This window comes from Cetorhinus maximus, unplaced genomic scaffold, assembly GCF_964194155.1.
Source record: "Cetorhinus maximus unplaced genomic scaffold, sCetMax3.hap1.1 HAP1_SCAFFOLD_115, whole genome shotgun sequence".
In the NCBI taxonomy this organism is placed as follows: domain Eukaryota; kingdom Metazoa; phylum Chordata; class Chondrichthyes; order Lamniformes; family Cetorhinidae; genus Cetorhinus; species Cetorhinus maximus.
Genome location: NW_027596123.1, coordinates 800973 through 822877, shown reverse-complemented (window position 1 = coordinate 822877; position 21905 = coordinate 800973). Strand labels below are relative to the sequence as shown.

Here is a 21905-nt window from a genome sequence, read left to right as displayed (position 1 = left end):
AGGCTGTTTCAGTGGAGTTTGATGCTGCAGCCATTTACACTAAAAATTGTGCATATTGCTGGTGGAAATAATGTGATTGTGTGGATGCCCTGTTGAGAGTTTGAAGAACTAGGGATGGTAAAAAATGTCTTAAAGCTAGGTGAAACTGTTGGGTTTTATAAGATTATAACACCGTTTGTAATGAAGCTATTGTAAATACGATGTGTCATTTTCATCTTTCTGACATGTAATACACTAATTGTTAGTGTCTATGATGTTAAGAACTTGTTTTCCAACATTATTGTAAAGAAAACTTTACTACAATAAAACTTTTCTTTTTTCCAAGGGGGAGGAGTGGAGGTCGACCTTGGACCTGGAAGCAGTAGTCAGGAAAATTTGCAATTTCTTTCATTACAAATTCTACAAACCTTTTAAAGCTTGAAGAGGATTTTTAAGAATTTACATCAATTGTAAAAAAAATCACTTGCATTTTCTTGGATAATAAAATAATGATACTGGTCCATGTGACCTGATGGCCCTTGACCTGGAAGTAGGACCCACAGGAAGGATGTTAAAAAATAAGCCATTTGGCCAGACACAAAAGAGAGCTGCAGACACAAGCAGAGGAGCTGCAAGGTGAAGGCTCAGATACAGACACAGAAAAAGACAGAGAGAAAAGAACAAAAAAACCAAATTCTTGTGAGAAGTAGCAAATTTCTCTGAGGAATAGGTCAGTTTAACTGTTTGGCAGAAAAGAAGACAGGAACTTTTTGAGGTACTGTGTGAGCTGGTTAAAAAGATCTAAATCCTGGAAAACTGAATAGTGCGGGGACACTAAAGAGCTGGGTGTCTTTACAGAAGCAGCCAAACCATAAGCTGGGATGTTATCTGTTGGAAAGGAACTCCAGAGAGTTACACCATCAGGACTGTTGTGATCCAAAGGAGAGAGGGATCGTCGAAGTATGATTAGCTGATAACCGTGCCCATGAAACTCAGATGAAAGCTGTTGTTGGATAGAACTCCTGACCTACTACCCTGTGTGAATAAAGGACAGCATATTGTGAGACAGTGTGGCTACTTAATGCCATACATGGTGAAGAGAATTCTTGTGGTTGTGTAAGATGTATCATAAGATTATATCAACTATTTATAGTGAAATGTACATTGTCATGACTCACTGGGGATAGTGCGCGGTAATATCAGCCCCACTGTTCCCTGAGCCACGACAAATGTGAAATGTTTGACCAAACCACCAGATTGCCCCAATTCTACCTAACTGTTTAATTTCGGTTAACAGAATACGAGCGCCAGGTTTGTAAACTTAATAAGTAAATAACTGTTTATTGAACAAACTCATTAACCAGTGGCAAAGGAAACAAATATGATCCTCTAATTTTAACTCTAACCTAAACTCTACCCCTTCTTAAATCCCTATACACACACACACACACATAAGACACACAAAAACGTGGATATTAAGGGTGGGATAAAACAGTTCAACGGCACCAGTTGCGGGGTACAGGATTCGATGGGTTGATTTTGATCGGTGTCTTCCAATTTCCTTTCAGTTCTTGTTGATGACACAAGGTGGTCTTCCAGCACTTTCAGTATTTAGTTCACTGGTTGAGCACTTGCCTTTCAATGTCTCTAACAGTGATTTTCCCCTAAACAAAAACAGAATTACCTGGAAAAACTCAGCAGGTCTGGCAGCATCGGTGGAGAAGAAAAGAGTTGACGTTTCGAGTCCTCATGACCCTTCACCAGAACTGAGTGAAGTTAGGAGAGGGATGAAATATAAGCTGGTTTAAGGTCGGGGAGGAGAGAAGTTGGGGGGTGGGGTGGTGGTTGTAGGGACAAGCAAGCAGTGATTGGAGCAGATAATCAAAAGATGTTACAGACAAAGGAACAGGGAGGTGTTAAAGGTGGTGACTAAGAGAATGTGCTAATTAAGAATGTGCTAATCTCTCAGTTCCTTCGCCTCCGTCGCATCTATTCTGATGATACTACCTTCAAAAACAGTTCCTCTGACATGTCCTCCTTCTTCCTTAACCGAGGTTTTCCACCCACGGTCGTTGACAGGGCCCTCAACCGTGTCTGGCCCATCTCCCGCGCATCCGCCCTCATGCCTTCTCCTCCCTCCCAGAAACATGATAGGGTCCCCCTTGTCCTCACTTATCACCCCACCAGCCTCCGAATTCAAAGGATCATCCTCCGCCATTTCCTCCAACTCCAGCATGATGCCACCACCAAACACATCTTCCCTTCACCCCCCCGGCAGCATTCCGTAGGGATCGTTCCCTCCGGGACACCCTGGTCCACTCCTCCATCACCCCCTACTCCTCAACCCCCACCTATGGCACCTCCCCATGCCCATGCAGAAGATGCAACACCTGCCCCTTCACTTTCTCTCTCCTCACCGTCCAAGGGCCCAAACACTCCTTTCAAGTGAAGCAGCATTTCACTTGCATTTCCTCTAACTTAGTCTACTGCATTCGTTGCTCCCAATGCGGTCTCCTCTACATTGGAGAGACCAAACACAAACTGGGTGACCGCTTTGCAGAACACCTGCGGTCTGTCCGCAAGAAAGACCCAAACCTCCCTGTCGCTTGCCATTTTAACACTCCACCCTGTTCTCTTGCCCACATGTCTGTCCTTGGCTTGCTGCATTGTTCCAGTGAAGCCCAACACAAACTGGAGGAACAGCACCTCATCTTCCGACTAGGCACTTTACAGCCTTCTGGGCTGAATATTGAATTCAACAACTTTAGATCTTAAACTCCCTCCCCCATCCCCACCCCCATTTCCGTTTCTTCCTCCTGCCTTTTGTTTCTTCCAATAATTTATATAGATTTTTCTTTTACCACCTATTTCCATTATTTTTAAATCTATAACTATAATACCCTGTCAGTCTTTCCACCCCACCCCCACTAGAGCTGTACTTTGAGTGATTGCTATCCATTCTTAATTAGCACATTCTCTTAGATAATATCACCACCTTTAAAACTTCCCTGTTCCTTTGTCTGTAACATCTTTTGATTATCTGCTCCTATCACTGCTTGCTTGTCCCTACAACCACCCACCCCCCAACTTCTCTCCCCCCCTCCCCAACCTTAAACCAGCTTATATTTCATCCCTCTCCTAACTTCACTCAGTTCTGCCGAAGGGTCATGAAGACTTGAAACTTGACTGATTTCTTCTCCACCAATGCTGCCAGACCTGCTGAGTTTTTCCAGGTAATTCTGTTTTTGTTTCAGCTTTTCAAAGGCTGCTTGGCATTCTGCTGACCATACCACTTTTGCCTGTTTTCTTAACAAATTGGTAAGAAGTACAGCTATTGTGCTGAAGTTAAGGCACAAACTTGCTATAAAACCCACACGTTCCTGAAAATCTCAGGGTTCACATTTAGTTTTAGGAATGGGGAATTCTATTAGAGCGTTCGCTTTTGCTGTTCTTGGCAACACTTGCTCGTGCCCTACGATGTGACCCAGGTAAGTTACCCTTGCCTTTGCAGATTCGTTTTTGGCCCGATTTATAACTAAGCCAGCCAACAGCAATTGCTTAAACAGGTCTTCTAATTGTTTTACGTGTTCTTCCCATGCGTTACTATATAGTACGACATGGTCTAAATAAACCACAAGTTAGGTACTTCAGCTACGACTTGATTCATAAGTCTCTGGAATGTAGCTGGGGCGTTTTTAAACTCAAACAGCACGACTAGACATTGATACAACCCACTTGCTGTAACAAAGGTGGATATTTCTTTAGCCCTTGATGTTAATGGCACTTTCCAGTACCCCTCCAATAGATAAATTTTAGAGAGAAATGATGCACAGCCAACCCTATTGATGCAATCCTCTAAGTGAGGAATTGGGTACAAATCTGTCTTCATTACTACATTCACTTTCCTGTAGTCTATACAAAATCGAGTGGATCATCCGGCTTAGGGGCCAATACTGCCAGTGAGCTCCAGCCACTTTGGCTAGGTTCAATCAATTGATTGTCCAGCATATTTTGGATCTCTGTTTCTACCTGAGCTTGTTTTTCTAGGAAATTTTTAAGTGCTCTCATGCTTCTTTGCATGCTCCTGTGATTCTTTCTAGAAGAATGGACACATAATCCAACATCATCTTTCTGCTTTAGGAACTCTTCCTTAATCACTTTTAATGGACCTCTTATTTCATGGCCATAGAGAAATTTGAATGGACTAAATCCAGTAGGCTCATTTGGAGAATCTCTGATAGCAAATAGTAAGAAATCTAATCCTTTGTCCCAATCCTTTGGGTATTCATGGCAATAGGTCTTAATCATGGTTTTGAAAGTCTGATGGTATCTCTCTAAAGCTTCCTGTATCCATGGATGAGAGGTGGTATACTTTAGTTGTTTGATACCCAAACTGTTGATTATGTCCTGGAAAATTTTAGACATGAAGTTAGAACCTTGGTCAGGTTGTATTTCAATTGGTAGCCATAACGAGTGAAAAACTGAATTAACTTTTCCATTACCACCTTAGCTGTAATTATCCTTAAAGGAATAGCTTCTGGAAATTGGGTTGTCATTTCCATGATTATAAGGATGTCCTGCTTTTGTTTTGGGAACACAATCTACTAATACCCAACTGAATAGTTCTTCAAAAACTGGTGTGGGAATTAAAGGTGCTGGTTTGATTACATGTTGGGGTTTACCTACTACCTGACATGTATGGCACATTTTACAAAATTGAACTATGTCCTTATGAAGTCTTGGCCAGGTAAAATGTCTGTTTATCGATGCTTGGGTTTTCCATATTCCGACATGTCCTGCCATAGGAATTTCATGTACTACTCGCAATATGTCCTTACGATATTTGGGTAGTACCACTATTTGGTGAAGAACTGTCCATTCCTCACCCGCAGCTGTGTGAGGGTGTCTCCACTTCCTCATCAGAACTGGGTTTTTAATGTAACTGCACTCCAGAACTCCTTCACCCTCAGCATCAGTGTGAGCTGACTGTGCTAACTTGTTTAACTCTGGATCTGCTTTCTGAGCCTCAATTAATGACCTGCCAAACACTTCCTTTGAATTATCCTCACCCTTAATTAAAATTTCGGCTGCTCTAACATCTGCTCGTGGTATTACTTTGACCTCTGGTGATGGACTTTGTTTAGCCATTGCTCTGCTCACCACACACGATGGATAAATACCAGGAACCTGTTCTTGTAACTGCTCCATCTCTTTAGCCTCTCTCGCACTTTCCGTAATAATGGGTGAAGCTATAACTTTCACTCCTGCCAAATCGTTCCCCAGGAGTAAATCAACTCCATCCACGGGTAATTTCTTAACCAATCCTACAACCACCGATCAAATCACACTCCAATTGCACTTTGTACAATGGACCCAGGATATACTCTCCACTTATCCCATTTACCAATACTTTAACTTTCATTGAACTCTCTGGAGGGAAAACTAGGTCCTTCCCCAGCAAAAGAGATGGAGTAGCTCCTGTGTCTCTTAATATAGTTATGGGTTTAGCTGCATCATTTGATCAAACACCCTTTATATCTCTCACCTAACTTTTTCACTTCACCTACATTCACAGCAGTGTTTACCTCCAGGCCCTTATTTGTAGTTAAAGCTACAATTTGTTCCGTGGCATTTTCTTTTTGAGTTCCCTTTTCGGACTCACTTTTACGAGTTCCAATAAGCCCCATGGGCTTCCCTCGCAACTCCCAGCATTCTGAACGAACGTGTCCCACTTTATTACAGTGGGAACACTTAGGCCTTCGAGTTTCACCTCCACCCTCAGTACCTTCCTTCCTGATCTGGGGAGATCTCAAGGTATTCCCAGCTGTCCATTCTTTATCCTGTCTACTTTCCTTTGTTTCACTCTTCTACTTTCTATCCTTTTCATAATTATGGGGGTGATGGAAAAAAGGTTTAGTTTTATGGATCAGCTCATAATCGTCAGCCATTACTCCTGCCTGTCCAGCAGTTACATCCCTTTGGTCTTCAACATGGGTTCTTATTACAGAAGGGAGGGAGTTTTTAAATTCTTCCAAGAAAATGGTCTCTCTGAGAACTTCACAGGTAGTTTCATCTCCTAATGCTCGTACCCACCTTTCAAAACTACTTTGCTTAATCCTTTCAAATTCAGTGTAAGTTTGCCCAAGCTGTTTCCTTAAATATTTTGTCTGTACGCTTCAGGGACCAACTCATATGCATTCAAAATGGTCTTTCTCACCACATCATAATCCCTAGAAACTTCCTCTGACAGCAGAGCATAAATTTCCTGTGCTCAACCTGTCAGCTTGCTCTCCAGTTTTCTTTTGGCCAATTCATCTGTTTAGCTATCTTCTCAAATGAAATAAAGAATGCTTCAATATCCCTTTCCTCAAATTTAGGAAGAGCTTGTTCAAATCAAACATCTCCCCACTGGATTCTGATCTGTCCTGCCTCACCTCCTGGTGTCTCTTCTTTAACTGTTGGCATTTTAAGCTGGAATTCTCTCTCTCTTTCCTCCTTTTCTAACTCCGTTTGAAATGTCCTTTCTCTTTTCTTTTATACCTGTCCCTTTGGAATGCCCTTTCTGCCTGTTCCCTTTGGAATTGTCTTTCTCTTTCCCTTTTTGTTTCTCTGTCGTTTCTTTTTTTTTGCTGCCTGTAGTTCCAATTTTTTTTATTTGCAACTGAATTTGAGCCCATTCCAATGAACCACCCTTGGAGAACTCAGTCTCTCAGGTATTCGTTCCAGCTTTAAATGCTGTGTCATCTCTTCGATTATCTCTGCCTTCCTAGTCTTGGCAGGCAATCTTACTCTTAATTTACTTGCCAATTCGATTAACCTGGCTTTTAGGATCCCTTGCAAAATCATCAGGGACATCTCTTCCACTTACAGGAAAGCTTTAGCAGTTTCCAGTGCCATTTTATTTTTGGCAGTACAAACCTGGTGTTTCCTTTTAGCTTTTATTACTCACTGAATCTACACCCAAATTGTCATTGTCTTTTCTCCAAAATATCCCAGACGAGCCCCCAAACTTTGTCATGACTCATTGGGGATAGTGTGCTATAATATCAAGCCCCACTGTTCCCCGAGCCACAACAAATGTGAAAAGTTTGACCAAACCACAGATTGCCCCAATTCTACCTAACTGTTTAATTAGGTTAACAGAATACGTGCATCAGGTTTGTAAACTTAATAAGTAAATAACTGTTTATTGAACAAACTCTCGTTAACCAGTGGCAAAAGAAATAACCTAAACTCTACCCCTTCTTAAATCCCTATACAAACACATATGAAACACGTAAAAATCCTTGTTTTTGTGTGTCTTAACGGTGGGATAAAACAGTTCAATAGCACCAATTTGGGAGCACAGGATTAGATAGCTTGATTTTGATCGATGTCTTCCAAATTCCTTTCAGTTCTTGTTGATGACATGAGGTGGTCTTTCAGCACTTTCAGTATTTAGTTCACTGGTTGAGAACTTGCTTTTTAATGTCTCTAACAGTGGTTTTCCCCTTTGCCTCTTGACAGAGGTTTTCAGAGAGAGAGAGAGAGCAGGTTATAGAGATATGAGGAGAAAAAAAGCCAGCTAGCTATCATTGTGGAATTACTGGAATCTTCCACACACAGGAGCAAGAGCTTTTAGGTCTTGTTCCATTCAGGCTAGGAGCTATTCAGCTGCACTGCTTTCACACAAGACCTGGTCACCTGGTCAGGAGCCAATTAAAATGCTGTTGTCAGGCAGCTCCCTTGGTCCAGGACTCCTTTCTGGCACCATCCTGTCTTTTATGCCATACTCTGTTCCAGTACTGCAACATTGTATGTATCTCTCATCCTGTCCCATGGACAGTCTCTCAAATTGCAGCCATTGCAATCCCAATCCACAGTCCAGCAGAAAATAAAAAGATATGTTCTTTACAACACTTCAAGAGAAATAACAAAGATATGTTCCTTACAACATTTTTAAGTATCATTTGCCTGTTAATTTATGTCTAATTTGGATTGGTTCTGCATCGTGTTCAAGTAAAAGCCACCAAAAGTGGAATCCTGTTATAATTTTTTCACTTGGGGTCGTTCCATAAATTTAGTTATTTTGGTTTACTGTTCCACCACGGGGATTGTAACAACACACAGACCCGATCAATCGGAGAGCATCCTACACACACATGCCCAGCCAGGCCGCGCCCTACACACACACACGCCCAGCCAGGCCGCGCCCTACACACACACACGCCCAGCCAGGCTGCGTCCTACACACATGCCCAGCCAGGCCGCGCCCTACACACACACACGCCCAGCCAGGCCGCGTCCAACACACACACACGCCCAGCCAGGCCGCGTCCTACACATACACATGCCCAGCCAGGCCGCGTCCTACACACACACACGCCCAGCTAGGCCATGTCCTACACACATGCCCAGCCAGGCCGCGCCCTACACACACACACGCCCAGCCAGGCCGTGTCCTACACACACACACGCCCAGCCAGGCCGCGTCCTACACACACACACGCCCAGCCAGGCCGCGTCCTACACACACACATGCCCAGCCAGGCCGCGTCCTACACACACACACGCCCAGCCAGGCCGCGCCCTCTATACACTCACGCCCAGCCAGGCCACGTCCTACGCACATGCCCAGCCAGGCCGCGCCCTACACACACACACGCCCAGCCAGGCCGCGTCCTACACACACGCCCAGCCAGGCCGCGTCCTACACACACGCCCAGCCAGGCCGCGTCCTACACACACACACGCTCAGCCAGGCCGCGTCCTACACACACACACACACATGCCCAACCAGGCTGCGTCCTACACACACACACGCCCAGCCAGGCCGCGTCCTACACACATGCCCAGCCAGGCCGCGTCCTACACACACACACGCCCGGCCAGGCCACGTCCTACACACATGCCCAGCCAGGCCGTGCCCTACACACACACACGCCCAGCCAGGCCGCGTCCTACACACACACACACGCCCAGCCAGGCCGCATCCTACACACACTCACACGCACAGCCAGGCCGCGTCCTACACATGCACATGCCCAGCCAGGCCGCGTCCTACACACACACACGCCTAGCCAGGCCACGTCTTACACACATGCCCAGCCAGGCCGCGCCCTACACACACACACGCCCAGCCAGGCCGCGCCCTACACACACACACGCCCAGCCAGGCCGCGTCCTACACACACACATGCCCAGCCAGGCCGCGTCCTACACACACACACACGCCCAGCCAGGCCGCGTCCTACACACACACACACGCCCAGCCAGGCCGCGTCCTACACACACACACACGCCCAGCCAGGCCGCGTCCTACACACACACATGCCCAGCCAGGCCGCGTCCTACACACACACGCCCAGCCAGGCCGCGTCCTACACACACACACGCCCAGCCAGGCCGCGTCCTACACACACGCCCAGCCAGGCCGCGTCCTACACACATGCCCAGCCAGGCCGCGTCCTACACACACACACGCCCAGCCAGGCCGCGTCCAACACACATGCCCAGCCAGGCCGCGTCCAACACACATGCCCAGCCAGGCCGCGTCCTACACACACACAAGCCCAGCCAGGTCGCGTCCTACACACACGCCCAGCCAGGCCGCGCCCTACACACACGCCCAGCCAGGCCGCGTCTTACACACACACACGCCCAGCCAGGCCGCGTCCTACACACACACACGACCAGCCAGGACGCGTCCTACACACACACATGCCCAGCCAGGCCGCGTCCTACACACACACACGCCCAGCCAGGCCGCGTCCTACACACACACTCGCCCAGCCAGGCTGCGTCCTACACACACACACGCCCAGCCAGGCTGCGTCCTACACACACGCCCAGCCAGGCCGCGTCCTACACACACACACACACCCAGCCAGGCCGCGTGCTACACACACACATGCCCAGCCAGGCCGCGTCCTACACACATGCCCAACCAGGCCGTGTCCTACACACACGCCCAGCCAGGCCGTGTCCTACACACACGCCCAGCCAGGCCGCGCCTTACACACACGCTCAGCCAGGCCGCATCCTACACACACACATGCCCAGCCAGGCCACGTCCTACACACATACACGCCCAGCCAGGCCGCATCCTACACACATACACGCCCAGCCAGGCCGCGTCCTACACACACACACGCCCAGCCAGGCCGCGTCCTACACACACACCCAGCCAGGCCGCGTGCTACACACACACATGCCCAGCCAGGCCGCGTCCTACACACATGCCCAACCAGGTCGTGTCCTACACACAAGCCCAGCCAGGCCGCGCCTTACACACACGCTCAGCCAGGCCGCATCCTACACACACACATGCCCAGCCAGGCCACGTCCTACACACATACACGCCCAGCCAGGCCGCATCCTACACACATACACGCCCAGCCAGGCTGCGCCTTACACACACGCCCAGCCAGGCCGCGTCCTACACACACGCCCAGCCAGGCCGCGTCCTACACACACGCCCAGCCAGGCCGCATCCTACACACACACATGCCCAGCCAGGCCGCGTCCTACACACACACATGCCCAGCCAGGCCGCGCCCTACACACACACCCAGCCAGGCCGCGTCCTACACACACACATGCCCAGCCAGGCCGCGCCCTACACACACGCCCAGCCAGGCCGCGCCCTACACACATGCCCAGCCAGGCCGCATCCTACACACACACACGCCCAGCCAGGCTGCGTCCTACACACACACGGCCAGCCAGGCCGCGCCCTACACACACGCCCAGCCAGGCTGCGCCTTACACACACACCCAGCCAGGCCGCGCACTACACACACGCCCAGCCAGGCCGCGTCCTACACATACACACGCCCAGCCAGGCCGCGTCCTACACACACACGCCCAGCCAGGCCGCGTCCTACACACATACACCCAGCCAGACCGCGTCCTACATACAGACCCAGCCATACAATATTCTGGACTCAAATGATGAACTGATGTCAAGTCTCCCATTTGCCTGTAAAAAAAAGAATGGGCATGAAGATACACTGTAAGAAATTTTAATGAAAGACTATTTACATGTGGAACTTTGCCTGGGACTGTGAAGATTGCACTTTTGGGGGTCTCTGGGTTGTGGTGATCCAGGGACCCACAGTGTGTGGAGATTGAATAATGCGCATCTCTGAGCTGTGGTGATGAAGGAGACAGAGTCCATCAGGCATGTCAAACCCCTTGGATTAGAGACTAGTGCACAGGATTCTGGGAAACTCCATGTGTTTGCTCATCTCCCATTACCTGTGAGAAAATGAATGTAGCAAATATAAACATCATTAATGCTTAGTAATTGGTCATTGACATCTAGAACAAGATGTAGCGGCACCCCGAACCCAACATGGTGCCTCCTCCCCATCCCGCCCCGCCCCAGTGCCAACAAGGTGCCATCCCGCCCCAGTGCTGATCCCCCCGCCCCAGCGCCACCCCAACATGGTGCTCCTCCCCACCCCGCGGTGCCTCCCCTGCTCTGGTGGCACCTCCCCCCACCCTGGCGTGTCTCCAGCTGCATCCACTAGTGCTCAAGATTTCCCATCTTGAGGGGCAGCTGGAGTCACTGTAGAGGAAAATTTCCTGGAACAGACGTTCCAGGAGGTGGTCACCCCACAGGCAGAGGTCAGGATAGTAGGTTGGTGGCCATCAGGAAGAGCAGGAACGACCCAGCCAGGCCGTGTCCTACACACAGACCCAGCCAGGTAGTACAGGAGTCTTCAGGGCATGTGCCACTCTCAAACTGGCACTCAGCATTGGAGACTGCTGCGAGTGATGAGACCCTGTAGGAGTGCAGTCCAGACCATGGCACCTATGGAAAAGGGACTGTACAGGAAGGAACAAAGTGTAGAAATGTAAGTGTTGAGGAGATCCCATGGTCAGGGGAACAGACAGTCATTTCCTGTAACCATGACCGTAGGTCCTATATGGTGTGCTGCCTCCCTGGTGCCAGGGTAGACATCACGGAGAAGGTGCAGAACATTCTGTAGGGGGAAGGGAGTGAGCCAGAAGCTTTGGTACATATTGATGCCAACAACATAGGGGAGGCAGGCATTGAGGTGCTGCTGTTAGATTCTCAGGAGCTCACTGGAAGTTAAAAAGTAGAACCTTGAAGGCAGTAATCTCTGGATTCTTCACAGTGCCACGTGCTAGTGAGAATAGAAAAAGGAAGGTATGGAGCATCAACGTGTGGCTTGAAGCAGGTGCAGGAAAGAGGGCTTCAGGCTCCTGGGGATTTGGGACCAGTTCTAGGGCAGGAGGAACTTATTCTAAAGTAATGGGCTGCAACTCAACAGGACTGGGACCAATGGCCTCGATTCACTCGTTTGGTTGGAGAGGGTTTAAACTAAATTGGCAGAGGGGTGGGCACCAACATATAGAAGTGGAAAAGAGGAACAAGGTGCATAAAGTGAGAATGTTGGACAGAACTAGAAAAGGGAGCAGTTCCAAACAGATGGGAGCAGATGAGGAAGGACAATGAGGAATACAAAGGCGGGTTCAGAATGAACACCACAGAGTGTGGTGAATCGGTTAGTGAGCTAGAAGCACAAACCGCCCTGTGAGAATATGATGTAGCAGCAATAACAGAAAAGTGGCTTCAAATGGTGAGGATTGGGTGCTTATTATTCAAGGATACGAAGTATTCAGAAAAAATAGGGAAAGAGAAAATAGAGAGGTAGTGATTAGGGAAGACATTGTCCTGTTCTAAATAGAGGATGTCCTTGATGGGCAAAGGCAGGAGCCATTTGGATAAAGGTGAGAAGCAAAAAAGGATGATCACACCACTGGGAGTATTCCATAGACCTCCAAATATTGAGAGATAGAGCAGCAAATTTGAAGGGAAATCAGAGATGTGCAAGAACTACAGAGTGGCAATATTGGGGATCTTTAATTACCCAAATATCGATTGGAAAAATGTTAAAGTAATGGGTAAGGTGGGGCAGGATTTTCTGAAATGTGTTCAGAGAACTTCCTCGATCAGCATGTTCTTGGCCCAACGAGAAAGGAGCCAGTGCTGGGAAATGAGGCAAGTCAACTGTCTATTGGGGTACATTTGGTAAGAGTGATCATTGCATCATAAGGTTTAGATTAGATTGTTTCTTGCTCCATTACTAAAGTGGAACTTGTAAATTGGAAGAGTGCTAATTTCAATGGGATGAAAGAATATAGAATAGAATCTAGAACATTTCAGCACAGAAAGAGGCCATTCAGCCTGCCAAGTCTGTGCTGGCCCTCTGCAAGAGTAGTTCACCTAGTGTCACTCTCCTGCCTTTTCCTGTACCCCTCCAATTTTTTCCGTTCCAGTAATGATCCCCGATTCCTTTTGAAAGCCACAGTTGAATCTGCCTCCACCACTCTCTCAGGCTGTGCATTCTAGCTTCTTACCACTCGCTGTGTGAAAAGGTTTCTCCTCACGTCTCCATTGCTTCTTTTGCTAATACTTTAAATCTGTGCCCTCTGGCTCTCGATCCTTCCACCATTGGGAGCAGTTTTTCCCCATCAACTCTGTCCTTACCCTTCATGATTTCGAATACCTCTGGCAGATCTCCTCTTAACTTTCTCTTCTTCAGGGAGAACAGCCCCAACTTTTCCAATCTACCTACGTATCTGAAGTTCCTCATTCCTGTAACCATTCTCGTGAATCTTTTCTGTACCCCCTCTCTAATGCCTCCACATCCTTCCTGAAATACAGTGACCAGAACTTGTCGAGTTGAGGCAAACCAATGTTTTAAACACATTTATTTTAACATCCTTACTTTTGAACTCATGTCCCTGGGTATAAAGCTCAATCCCCTACATTTTATTAACCACTCTCCAAGCTGTCCTGCCCCCTTCAATGATTTATGCACATATACACCAGGTCCCTCTGCTCCTGGACCCTCTTCAGAATTGTACTGTGATGAGGGTGGTCAGAGAGTGGTCTTGCCCTGCCGCAGCAGTAGAGGCTACAAGGGAAAGGAATGACTGGTAAGTAGTGGGTCAGGTTGGGTAAGTATTTACTACTTTAATCGCTTATAGTTTAAGGTCTTTTTGTGGTTTATAGTTTGTATATTCTATAGTAACAAAGATCAGGAAAGAAGGGCTCTAGAGTAATTGATTTAAAAGGTTTAATTTAAAGGGATAAGTCATGGCAGGAGAGCTCAAAGCCGTGGTGTGCTCCTCTTGGGAAGCCAGGAACGTTTCCAGTGCCCGGGACCAGCATGTGTGCAGGAAGTGTGTCCAGCTGCAGCTCCTGGAAGCTCGGGTTTAAGAGCTGGAACGGCAGCTGGGGACACTGTGAAGCATCCGCGAGTCTGAGAGCATCGTGGATAGCACGTTTAGAGAGGTGGTCACACCGCAGATGAAGGGACTTGAGGAAGGAAGGTGTCCACCAGTCAGTCCAAGAGAAACAAGCAGGTAGGTCAGGAGTCCCCTGGGGTCCTGCTCGCAAATTGGTATTCCATTTTGGAGGCTGATGAGGGCACTGGTTCCTCCAGGGAGTGCAGACAGAGCCAAGCTTCTGGCATAACAAGCAGCCTGTCTGTACAGGAGGGGAGGAAGAGAGGAGGAGCAATAGTAATAGGGGATTCTATAGTCAGGGGAACAGATAGGCCCTATTGTGGCCATCAACATGACTCCAGGATGGTGTGTTGCCTCCCTGGTGCCAGGGTCCAGGATGTCACTGAACGGCTGCAGGGCATCTTGAAGAGGGAGGGTGATATGGCAGAGGTCATGGTACATGTTGGTACCAATGACATAGATAGAAAGAGGGATGAGGTCTTGCATCAGGAATTCAGGGAGTTAGGCAGTCGACTAAAAAGCAAGACCTTTTGGGTTGTAATCTCTGGATTACTCCCAGTGCCATGTGCTAGTGAGCTCAGAAATAGGAAAATAGCGCAGGTGAATACGTGGTTTAAGAGTTGGTGCAGGAGGGAGGATTTTAGATTCCTGGATCACTGGGACCGTTTCTGGGGAAGATGGGACCTGTACAAGTGGGACAGTCTACATCTGAACCAGAGTGGGACTAACATCCTTGTGGGTGGGTTTGCTAGTGCTGTTGGGAGGAGTTTAAATTAATTCGCTAGGGGGAGGGGACACAGAATGTTAGCAGAATAGGGACACATCATAATACAGTAAAACAATCAAGTCAGAGGGAGTACAGCTGCATTAAGTTTCAAGGGAGTAAGGCAAGGCTGGATGGCCTCTACTTTAATGCCAGGAGTATTACAGGTAAAACGGATGAGTTAAGGGTGAGGATTGACACGTGGAATTGTGATATAGTAGCCATCACTGAGACATGGTTGAGGGAGGAGCAGGATTGGCAGCTCAACATTCCGGGATATAGAATCTTCAGGTGAGACAGGGGAGGGGGTAAAAGAGGAGGAGGCATTGCATTATTAGCTAAGGAGTCAGTTACTGCAGTAAGGAGAGATGATATCTTGGAGGGGGCATCGAATGAAGCTTTGTGGGTAGAGTTTAGGAATAAAAAAGGGGTGTTTATTATAGACCCCCAGATAGTCAGCGGGAAATTGTGGAGCAAATATGTGCACAATTTGTGGAGGTGTGTAAAAACATTAACAATAGGGTATATTAGGTGATTTTAACTTTCCCAACATTAATTGGGATAGACATAGTGTTAAGGGCTTGGGTGGAGTGGATTTCTTGAAATGTATACAGGAGAACTTTTTAGGTCAATATGTAGAGGGTCCAACAAGGGACGACACAGTGCTGGACCTAATTCTGGGGAATGAAGCCGGACAGGTGGCTGAGGTGGTGGTGGGGGAGCACTTTAGTGATAGCAGCCACAACATGGTACAATTTAAGTTTGTTATGGACAAAGATATAGACAAGTTGCAAAAAAATGTTTTGGACTGGGGCAAATTTGATTGAATTTTTTGAGGAGGTGACCAGGTGTGTAGATGAGGGTAGTGCAGTTGATGTTGTTTATATGGATTTCAGCAAAGCCTTTGACAAGGTCCCACATGGGAGACTTATAAAGAAGGCAAATGCACATGGGATACAAGTTAATTTGATAAGGTGGATTCAAAATTGGCTTAGTTGTAGGAGACAGAGGGTGATGACAGAAGGATGCTTTAGTGACTAGAAGCCAGTGTCCAGTGGCGTACCACAGGGATCTGTGCTGCATCCCCTGTTATTGTCATTTATATAAATGACATAGATGACTAGGTGAGGGGTCGGATTATTAAGTTTTCGGATGACACAATGATTGGCCAGGTGGTTAACAGTGAGGTTGAGTGTCTTGGGCTACAGGAAGATATAGACAGGATGGTCAAATGGACAGATAAGTGGCAGATGGAATTTAACCCTGAAAAGTGTGAGCTGATACACTTTGGAAGGAGTAATTTGACAAGGAAGTATTCAATGAATGGCATGACACTAGGAAGTTCTGAGGAACAAAGGGACCTTGGCGTGTGTGTCCATAGACCTCTGAAGGCGGAGGAGCATGTTAGTGGGGTGGTGAAAAAGGCATATGGGACACTTGCCTTTATCAATCGAGGCACAGATTACAAAAGTAGGGAGGTCATGTTGGAGTTGTATAGAACCTTGGTGAGGCCACAGCTGGAGTACTGTGTGCAGTTCTGGTCGCCACATTATAGGAAGGATGTGATTGTACTGGATGGGGTGCAGAGGAGATTCACCAGGATGTTGCCTGGGATGAAATATTTAAGTTATGAAGAGAGGTTGCATAGACTTGGGTTGTTTTCGTAGGAGCAGAGAAGACTGAGGGGTGACCTGATCGAGGTGTACAAGATTATGAGGGGCATGGACAGGGTGGATAGGGAGCAGCTGTTCCCCTTAGTTGAAGGGTCAGTCACAAGGGGGCATAAGTTCAAGGTGAGGGGCAGGAGGTTTAGGGGAGATGTGAGGAAAAACTTTTTTAACCAGAGGGTGGTGACGGTCTGGAATACGCTGCCTGGGAGGGTGGTGTGGTGGAGGCGGGTTGCGTCACATCCTTTAAAAAGTAGCTGGATGAACACTTGGCACGTCATAACATTCAAGGCCAAGTGCTGGTAAATGGGATTAGGTAGGTAGGTCAGATGTTTCCCATGTGTCGGTGCAGACTCGATGGGCCAAAGGACCTCTTCTGCACTGTGTGATTCTGTGAAAGTATAACAATTTTCACAATATTTTTCTGGTTTATTGTGAATTAGGTTTACGGGGGTAAGTATGGTTGGGTCTGTCTGTGTGATTTAATTACATTTGGAGTCAAGGAGCCTGCAAGTTTACATCATCAAAAGAAGCTTGGTGCTTGACATGCTAATGAGTAAACATGTATGGTGCGAGGGGAATTTGTATTTTTAGATAAATTAAGAGACTTCAATTTCAAAGGGAGCTTAGTCTGTTTATAACTAGCCAGGTAAGCAGAGCTAAGGAGTCTGTTTATTTTTCCCAAAGGTTACTGACAATGTTGGCAACATGAAAGTTTTTATATTATGAGGAAGATACAGTTTCAAAGACATATGGAACAATAGACTTTACATATTAAAAAGAGGGAAATATATATAAAGGAGAATGAAAGGCTATGTGGAAAGAAGGCCATGTAGGATCTAACAGGAGTGTGTGAGATAGCCTTAATGAAACCTTCAGCCATTTGTGCATAAGCCTGCTATAGAGCAAACCTGAAGTCTGGGAAAAACATTTGGAATTCTATTGTCACGTGGGTATTGTGTTAACTTGCTGGTACTGCTTAAATCTAAAATATATTTTGGACTAAAAGCAAAAAACTGCAGATGCTGGAAATCCAAAACAAAAACAAAAATACCTGGAAAAACTCAGCAGGTCTGGCAGCATCTGCGGAGAGGAGCACAGTTAACGTTTCGAGTCCGTATGACTCTTCAACAGAACTAAGTAAAAATATTTTTACTTAGTTCTGTTGAAGAGTCATACGGACTCAAAACATTAGCTGTGTTCCTCTCCGCAGATGCTGCCAGACCTGCTGAGTTTTTCCAGGTATTTTTGTTTTTGTGTTATATATTTTGGACTGTTGGGAGTATGTAACTGGGAGTCAGGTTAATTAGGAATTTTAGGAGTTATTGTAGTACGAAATGATTGCAAGTCTTAATAAACATTTTAATTTAATTTTTAAAATCTCTAAAGGTCTTGGTGGACTTATTGCTTCTGAATTCAGTGCGCATAATTTGTAATAAATACAAATTGAAAAACCGCAGTGACAGCACGATCAAGTTTCCTTCATGGATTTAGTCCACCTGGCACACATCATCTGCCATGTCATAACAGTACTTTTTACTTTATAATGTCTCTCCACATTCTTCCTACCAAAATGAATCACTTCACACTTCTCTGTATTAAATTTCATCTGGCACTTGCCCGCCCATTCCACCAACCCATGTCCTGTTGAAGTTCTACACCACCCTCCTTACAGTTCACAATACATCAAGTTTTGAGTCATTCACAAATTTTGAAACTGTAACCTATACACCAAGGTCTGGATCATTAACATGTACCAGAAAGAGCACTGGGCCTAAAACTGACCCCTGGGGAACTCCATCAAAAACCTTCCTCCAGTCTGAAATACATCCATTAACCACTACTTTGTTTCCTGTCACTCAGCCAATTTCATATCCATGTTGCTACTTTCCCTTTTATTCCACGAGCTATAACTTTGATCACAAGTCTGTTGTGCAGCATTGCATCAAATGCCTTTTGAAAGTCCATGCACACCACATCAAAAGCATTGCCCTCATCAAACCTCTCTGTTACCCCATCAAAAAACTCCAGAAAGTTTGTTAAACACTATTTGCCCTTAACAAATCCATGCTAGCTTTCTTTAATTAACACACATATGCACAAGTGACTATTAATTGGACTGATTGGGTTGCTCTGTGGAAAGTTAGCACAGAATTGATAGGCCTCTAAATCACAACACGCCCCCACATTCACATTACATGGATATACACTTACTCCAGTGCACAAAACATTCAAATCAACGCACTCATAACACAGACTCATGGGCACACTGACACATATGCACGCACATACAACAGCGAACGTCGATCCACTTCTAATGGGAACATGCTCACACCAAGGCATGGATACATGCCCACACACTCACGCTAACATTAACACCTACACAGGCTCATTGTAACAGACACACCTACTGACACTAACATTGCCCTACACACTCTCTCCGAGGATTTGGTGAGCTGCTCCAGCACTCACTGGTTGAATATAGAGGCGTTAGATCCATCTGTGCCATTCTGTTTGCCAGCTCTGCGTGGTTTGCTGCGAGTTCGCACTGTAAGCAGAGGAGACAAGAGTGAGGGGTAGTACCTGAAGGTTCAATTATTCAAACTTCTTTAACATTGATTCAAACAGCTAACAACAACAAAAATAAAGTAAAAGCCTGCTGGGGTGTTGGCTGCTATCTCCAGGAGCTGGAATACAAAGGGAGCAGATTTATGTTAAAACTCTGGTTACAGTCATCTGGAGATGGAGTTCAATTGTGAATACAGAACCTCAGGAAGGATATACAGGCCTGGGAATAGGTACAGCATAAATTCAACAGAATGATACCAGAACTACAAGTACGTACACCGGTTATGTAGGCTTGTCTTCACCTGAGTACAGGAGATGAAAGGGTGATCTAACAGAGATGCACAAAGCTAAGGAGATTCAACAGAATAGACAGTCTAGACACCACCCCAGACGGCAGGACAGTCTAGACATCCTCGGAAACCGGGGCAGTCTCGTCACCCCCGGACACCCCCCACCCCTGGATACTGGGAATGTCTACATGTCCCCACCCCCCAGACACTGGGACAGTCTAGACACCACCACCGCCGCCCCTCTCCGGACACTGGGGCAGTCCAGGCAGCCCTGCCCTAGAAACCAGGACAGTCTAGACACCCCACTAAGACACTGGGACAGCCTAGACATCAAACCCGTCCCCCAGACTCTGGGATAGTTTGGACACCCCCAGACACCGGGTCAGTCCGGACACCCACTCACCAACTGCCCTGCCCACTGCAACCCCACCAGTCACCGGGACAGTCTAACACCCACTCCAGACACTGGTACAGTCTAGATGGCCCTGCCCCGGACAGTTTAGATGCCCCCTCCAGACACCAGGGCAGTCTAGATGCCCTTCCAGACACAGGAACAATCTAGACACCCCTCCAGACACTGGGACAGTCCAGGCACCAATGCCCTAGACACTGGGAAAGTCTAGACACCACCCCCTCGCACCCCCCTCCCCCAGACACCAGCACAGTGTCGACACTCGCTCCAGACGCTGGGACAGTCCAGGCGCCCTCGCCACAGTCTAGATGCCACCCCCCCAGACACTAGGATTGTCTAGATACCACCCCCGCTCCCCCGACACAAGGTGGGGGCAGTCTAGACACTCCCACCCCCAGACACCAGGACAGTCCAGACGCCCCCGCCCTCAGACATTTGGACAGCCTAGATAACCCAGGTAGTCTAGACACACCCCCAATCCCAGAGGTGCCCCCCTCACCCCCAGACGCCGGGAAACTTGACGACGCCCAGACAGTGGGACAGTTTAGATGCCCGCCCCCGCCAGGCAGCAGGACAGCCTAGAAGTCCCCGGACAGCGGGACAGCCTAGACGACCCCGGGCAGCGGGACAGCCTAGACGACCCCGGGCAGCGGGACAGCCTAGACACCAGCTGCACACTGGAAATCGATAGAAAAAAAATTCTTTTCTGTGGTGCACGGCTAATATTGAACCCTTGTAAGTTTTCTGCATGGCACTGCTGGAGCACTGTCCCCATCCAGCGTCACTACCGGAGCACTGTCCCCATCCAGCATCACTACCGGAGCACTGTCCCCATCCAGCGTCACTACCGGAGCACTGTCCCCATCCAGAGTCACTACCGGAGCACTGTCCCCATCCAGTGTCACTACCGGAGCACTGTCCCCATCCAGAGTCACTACCGGAGCACTGTCCCCATCCAGCGTCACTACCGGAGCACTGTCCCCATCCAGCGTCACTACCGGAGCACTGTCCCCATCCAGAGTCACTACCGGGGCACTGTCCCCATCCAGCGTCACTACCGGAGCACTGACCCCATCCAGCGCCACTACTGGAGCACTGTCCCCATCTAGCGTCACTACCGGAGCACTGACCCCATCCAGCGTCACTACCAGAGCACTGACCCCATCCAGCGTCACTACCGGAGCACTGACCCCATCCAGCGTCACTACCGGAGTACTGTCCCCATCCAGCGTCACTACCGGAGCACTGTCCCCATCCAGAGTCACTACCAGGGCACTGTCCCCATCCAGCGTCACTACCGGAGCACTGACCCCATCCAGCGCCACTACCGGAGCACTGTCCCCATCTAGCGTCACTACCGGAGCACTGACCCCATCCAGCGTCACTACCGGAGCACTGACCCCATCTAGCGTCACTACCGGAGCACTGACCCCATCCAGCGTCACTACCGGAGCACTGACCCCATCCAGCGTCACTACCGGAGCACTGACCCCATCCAGCGCCACTACCGGAGCACTGTCCCCATCCAGCGCCACTACCGGAGCACTGTCCCCATCCAGCGCCACTACCGGAGCACTGTCCCCATCCAGCGTCACTACCGGAGCACTGTCCCCATTCAGTGTCACTAGTAGAGCACTGTCTCCATCCAGTGTCACTAGTGGAGAACTGTCCCCATCCAGTGTCACTAGTGGAGAACTGTCCCAATCCAGTGTCACTAGCGGAGCACTGTTCACACCCAGTGTCACTAATGGAGCACTGTCCACACCCAGTGTCGCTACTGGAGCACTGTCCCCATCCACTCTGACTAGGGGAGTACTGCTTCCATCCAGTGTCACTAATGGGGCACTGTCCCAGTCCAGTGTCACTAGTGGAGCACTGCAACCATCCAGTCTCACAAGGGGAGCAATGTATCTATCCAGTGTCACTAGCGGTGCACTGCACCAGTCCAGTGTCACCAGGGG

The 21905-nt window shown here is 48.1% G+C and overlaps 1 protein-coding gene across 13 annotated transcripts in view; it reads right to left on the bottom strand.

Annotated features, from left to right (window-relative positions):
• Nucleotides 1-10807: 10807 nt before the first annotated feature.
• The window catches only part of uimc1 (ubiquitin interaction motif containing 1), a 180147-nt gene continuing 169049 nt past the window's right edge, over nucleotides 10808-21905 (bottom strand). The window contains exons 7-8 of one of the 13 annotated variants that reach the window (XM_078534830.1): nucleotides 19082-19222; nucleotides 10808-11217 (exon numbers count right to left, since the gene is read on the bottom strand). In XM_078534830.1, coding sequence (XP_078390956.1) covers nucleotides 19091-19222 — 132 coding nt within the window. In that variant the 3' untranslated portion in view covers nucleotides 10808-11217; nucleotides 19082-19090. The remainder of the gene's footprint in view (nucleotides 11218-19081; nucleotides 19223-21905) is intronic. The other 12 variants (XM_078534829.1, XM_078534827.1, XM_078534828.1 and 9 more) reach the window with 12 other exon arrangements.